This window comes from Musca domestica, unplaced genomic scaffold (genome assembly GCF_030504385.1).
Source record: "Musca domestica strain aabys unplaced genomic scaffold, Musca_domestica.polishedcontigs.V.1.1 9, whole genome shotgun sequence".
NCBI classification, from domain to species: Eukaryota; Metazoa; Arthropoda; class Insecta; order Diptera; family Muscidae; genus Musca; species Musca domestica.
In genome coordinates, this window is record NW_026712435.1 from 11,905,103 (window position 1) to 11,911,023 (window position 5,921).

General features: G+C 36.5%; 1 protein-coding gene across 1 annotated transcript; it reads right to left on the reverse strand.

Annotated features, from left to right (window-relative positions):
• Positions 1–996: 996 nt before the first annotated feature.
• On the reverse strand, positions 997–2,700 carry LOC101895468 (uncharacterized). The gene has a single exon (XM_005179775.1). It carries the CDS (start codon positions 2,698–2,700, stop codon positions 997–999), a length of 1,704 nt encoding a protein of 567 aa, XP_005179832.1.
• Positions 2,701–5,921: the final 3,221 nt, after the last annotated feature.

Genomic DNA, 5,921 nt, shown 5'->3' on the forward strand with positions numbered 1-5,921 from the left:
CCACTCAAAAATACCAAAAGATACGAATCTAGTACTTTTTAGTACACTTTTATAACGAATTTCCAAAAGGCCAGCCTTACCTTACCCCTGCCGCCAATATTGACCAACACCAATATCGACTATAATTCAAATTTTAGTACCATTTAGTACTTTTCGTACATCTAAAACCACCTCCATCCCAACACTAAACACCAGTTCTAACCCCAAAATCTTAATTCAGAAATCTAACTCTATCCGTACAATCAATTTTGTACTCTTGTACAATTTATTTCCAAAACTAATTCCAAATTTCAGGACTCCAGCTCTACAAGTTCTCCAAAATTGAAAGAAAAAGATCTGAAATTTACAAAAGTTTCTACATAACTCTGACATACTCCGGCATTAATTTTAATTCCGAATTTCGTGATTCCAGCCCTATTGGTTCACACAAATGTAAATTGTACCAAATTTACTACACATTTGTATCAATTTCCCAAATTACCTACATACCTCAATCATACAATCCTATAGAAATCTTATTTCCTAAATTTCAGAATTCCTGTTCTATCGGTTCACCACAATTCCAATTTGTACTAAATTAAGTAACATTTAGTACATATAAGTGAAAATTTATATAGCTCTTTTGAAATCGAAATTGTACCATATACATGTACAATTTTTGAAAACTACCTCAATATCCCAATCCTACTTTTAGCTCTAATATGATTCCAAATTTACTAAGTGTAGTACATTTTGGTACTTTTCGTACACTTATAACACGAATTTCCGAGAACACTTTGCTACATCCATCATACACTTCATCAGTGACCTCCATTTGAAGTTTAAGAGTTCTAGCTCTACTGGATCGTCAAAAACAAGGGGTATCACATTCAATATCTTTTAATACCTTTGGTACAGTTCTAGTACGAAATTCCAAATCGTTTCCTGATAAATTATAGCCCTATTTAAGTTCCATATATTAAAATAGATTATGAAATTCTGTTCTATATAGCTCTTTTATTTCTTTCCACGATATTTGTAAACAATAATTTCTACCACAAAACACAACACGGACAACGAATAACCGCCGGCCAAAAGTAATCCACACAAAACGAAATATTCCAATGACAAAGGCTCAACATATAAATCTCGGTTCGGTATAAAGGATATATCGCCTCGACGTATGCCCTCCTCAAAAGTTTCCGTCTCGAGATACATTATTATGCCGCTACAGAAGACATTTTCCATATGGGACATGAGCAGATCCTGCAGCGGCCAATAGGCACGCATTGGAATTTCACCAATGTCGGTAGTCACCGCCTCATCTGCCAATTTCTTCATTCGGGGTCGAGACAAGTATTTCTGCTGATACAGAAAGAAATCGATTTCGGCATTTATTCCAAAATAAACATATTCCGTATTTAGTTTTCGCATATTATCCACAGCCTCTTCCTCGGAGAAGACCACCGTCTGCTGCCTTATTTGCTCCGGTGCCTTAGTTACCTCCAAAACATACTGCTGGAATTCGGTGGTCATAATTGTTAGGTTGTGACTCAAAACATCTTGTATACTCTCTATTTCTCTCTCATAGATTTTTGTAAGTAATAGAGACGATAGAACAGCCAAATAGTAGTTGGAGAGCATGAAACCGCTAAAAATTAAAATTGTCTCCAGACCATAGTGGTACTTGTCCGAAAAATGCTCAACACTAAACGAGCCGCCTATCAGACTCGAAAATGTCGTAAAGATACTATTGACCAAGCGCAGATGGCCATACTCCTTGTATTCGATTAACATCAGCAGTACGACGGTCGATACGAAAGTTATTAAAATGCAAAACCACACGTCAATGGTGAACGGCTTACGAAAATAATTGTAATTTTCCAGGGGCTTATCGAAGGGCACCACCAAATGGCTCGATACAACGTACAGCGGCCGAGTGGTTTCAATGCCATTGCCATACAAAATGGCATCACTGCAAATATCCGAACTTTGTTCCAAAATAGAATCTATGCAACTTAGGACGGAATATGTGGACATATTTGGCATTAGCACATAGTCCATCGAGGCATTGAATTGTTCAATGAACATGTTTACAATGGTACCATAGAAGCCTCCCAATTGTAAAATCCCCTCATCATCGAAGAAGGCGCTTACACGCGGTGGACTGTGACCGACAGCCACTTTCACGGGGTATCCCTGTAGGTTTTTGACCCGATGTTTTCTCATGGCAAGATACTCATTGAGAGTTACACTTTTTATGCTCATTTCCGGTATACAATCCATGGACAGAAACTGATCCACCTCATTCATTAACAAGATGCGCCAGAATCCTTCCACCCAACACCACTCAAAAAGCCACTGCCATTCGTTTGCTTCTGACCAAGTTGTATTGGTGTAAAATAGAATATCGGCCAAATGGAGATTCAGTAACGAAGGTTTAATGATTTCATTCAACTCTCCGAGACCAATTTCATCTAGTCGAATGAAACTCAAGACCCTTTGTCCTTGAGATCCTCTCAAATCGGTGGCTGTTTCATTTCCGATGACCACTTGAGGTATATTTGGGGAATTGAAGGCATCAACAGTTCCGTTGCTTGCAAAGTGTAACAAGGTATAAATATCGAATTCTTCCTGGAGTTTCTCCACAACATGATAAATTGATTCCGATTGAATGTGCACTGTGAATATTAAAATGAACGACAGTGTAAGCTTCGACATATCGCTTACAACTAAATAAAAATTGAAGTTGAAAAATTCAGAAATACTTTAGCAGGCTAAAGAGATTATAATGGACATGAGCGATGTTAAATTCTCAAAAGACTTGCTTACGAGACTAATATAATTGCACAGTTTTATTTTTTTTTGTTGTGAATAAGCTGAAACAGAATATTATATAAAAAGTCGTTAGTATAATGGTAACTATTATAACAAGGCAATTCCGCGGAAAAAATATTGTAAAAGAAATATATTGGGGAGAACTTGGGAAGGCAGAAGTTTTTTTATACCCTCCACCATAGTATGGAGGGTATATTAAGTTTGTCATTCTGTTTGTAACAACTCGAAATATACATTTTAGACCATTTGCAACCAGAATGGACCCAACAAAGTATATATATTTTTGATCCGCATAAAATTCTATAATAAATATAGCTTCCGAAAGAATTGAAATAGATTGATAAAATTTTACTCAAACGTATATTATATCTGCAGGACTTTTGGTATTGAAAATGGTCCACGTTTTGTTATAGCCCCCATATAACGGGACCTCCCGACATTCGGTATTTTGATGATTTGAGCGACATTATTCACCGGAATTGTTTCAAATTTGGTGTTTGAAGTTCGTAATGGATACTACAGCTAAGACAGAAAATTGTCTTAGACAGAAAGACAGAAAATTGTCTTATGACAAATTTACCTTTGCAGGCCCATGACGTCATATAGACCCTAATATAACAGCTACATTCGGCATTTTTAAAGATTTTAACAGAATTGCCAAATTCGTTCCAAATGGTGGAGTGTATTCAAAGTTCGGCCCGGCCGAACTTACAGCTTTATTACTTGTTTTATGATATTATGATGATATTCAATTATAGACATAGCAAAATTAAAAAAGCCATAAGTTGGGTCAGTACATTTGAAGGTGTAGGCGTTGTGTGGTCATGAAGACAATTTCTTTGAAATTGTGTAAGAAAAGAAACATTTTCTGTTTCTTTGTAAAAGCCAACACTGTTCTATTAATAGACCAGGCACAGTCGACGAAGGAGTTTTTGTTGTAACGGACAAAACCAACTTACATGGTTATGCTACTTCGTTCAGGTAGAACGAAAGCATAACAAGTGAAGAAAGATGTTAATGTTTATAAGTGCTGTTGTAAGATTTAGAAGATTTTCCAAAAGAATTTTAGTTTTATTTAATTTTTTGGCTCCTCTTCTATTGAGCTTACGACCTCGTCACTTGGGTACACAATTTTTTTGTCATAGAAGTTATTTTTAAAATAACTTCTGGGGAGAATATCCCAGACAAAAAAGAAAGGAAGTGATGAGGATTGGCGGCTCTTTCCGAAACCAAGGTATTACTGCCTTACCCCCTGGTAAACATTATCACCGTTCTCCACTAATAAACAAACGTTATTTGTATAAAAATAACAATAAAGGGATTAAGCCTGAACATTTTGCAACAACAAAATACTATGGTATACCTATGGTATACAACAAAATACTATGGTATGTCCAGCATTTTGTAAACAAACAAAATGATCGTGAATTATCGCGAAAATATTCTGAAGGCCGTATTATAGCCTTGTGCACGCAAACATTTTTGCTGCAGACCTTGGACATTCCAACAGGACTCAGCACCATCGCACTCAGCACGCACCATCCAAGAATGGTTACAAAATGAGGTTTCTCGCTTCATGTCCAGCGCACAATGGCCAGCAAAATCTCCGGATACCAATCCGTTGGACTATTGTGTCTGGAGTATTTTGGAAAGCAAGGTTGGCATTTGAAAATACCAAAGTGTCGAACACCTCAAGCAAGCGCTTCGCCGGGAATGGACCAAAATACCGCAGAGTAACATTCGGTCAGTGCGTCACGGTTTCATTGGCCGATTCAAGGCCATAATTTGTGCAAATGGTGACCAATTAGAACAAATCTAAACTTATTCTAAAATTCAGTTTTTAAAATGCAGTTTTTTTATCTCACCCTGTATGTCTATTTGGACAAACTCTGTTTTTGGATACTTGGAATCGCTCTAGCTATGTCCATCTTACTGTCAGTCTGGCTCGATTCCTGGAAGGGAGTATCCGATTCCGTTCAAACTTGTTACACCATAATATTTCTTTACTCTCCACCAGGGGTCTATTAAGTTTGTCATACCGTTTGTAACACCTCGATATATACATATTAAACCCCAAAATGTATATATCAGCATAAAATTCTATACCGATTTATTGATGCCCGTCCATCTGTAAAAATCACCCTAGCTTCCGAACAAAACAAAGTAGGTTGATAACATTTTTCTCAGATGTGTGTTAGGTCTTCAGGACTTTGGGTATTGAAACCGGGATATATAGTCCCACATTTTGTATAGCCCCCATATAACGGTACCTCCCTACATTCGATATTTTGATGATTTAAACGATATTATCCACTAGAAATGTTTCAAATTTAGTTCGAAATGGGTGCTACAGACTGTGAAAGTTACTTATGCAGGCCCACGTTTTCTCATAGGTACCATATAACAGTACCTCCCTTTATTTGGCGTTTTGATGAGTTTGGCGACATTATTTGCCGGAATTCAAGTTTTCGGACAAAATTTGCTTAGAAAAAATTCATGCAATTTTATTTAAACTTTGCAAATCCTATTATTTGTATCAGTGCTTGAACGGTGGTGAAAATGGACAATACTGGCCAACTCTGGCCAACCATAGATCAAATATAAATATGAGATATGTTGGTCTACTCCCCCTGGTACCACACCTACCAAAGATATTATTAACAATCTATTTTAATAAAAGAGTAAATTAATTGACTGGCTGACTTAATCATTTAGATGCCCAGACGAAACGGCTAAAGTTACAAATTCGTGTACTAAAATATACAATACTTTGTACTATTTCGTATCATGTGAACGGTTGGAGCTAAAAACATAAAATTTTGAGTGGAAATCAAGCTTGAGAAGTAGGGTCAATATAAGTGTGTTGTTAGGGAGCTTTGGAAATTCGTACTTATGTGTACTAAATGGTACTAAATTTGGTACAATGGATTTGGATTTGGTACAATGGAAATGGATTTTGGATTTGGATGAACCGATAGGACTGGAATCTTAAAATTTGGAAATAAGATTTTAGATAAGAAAATGTGTAATAAGGCTGGTTTTTGAAAATTCGGATTAGATGTGTAACAAATGTACTGGAATCACTAAATTTCGTGCCTCTGGGT

Excerpts from the sequence above, each read along its gene's own strand:
- LOC101895468 (XM_005179775.1), bottom strand. The coding sequence starts at position 2,700 with ATGTCGAAGCTTACACTGTCGTTCATTTTAATATTCACAGTGCACATT.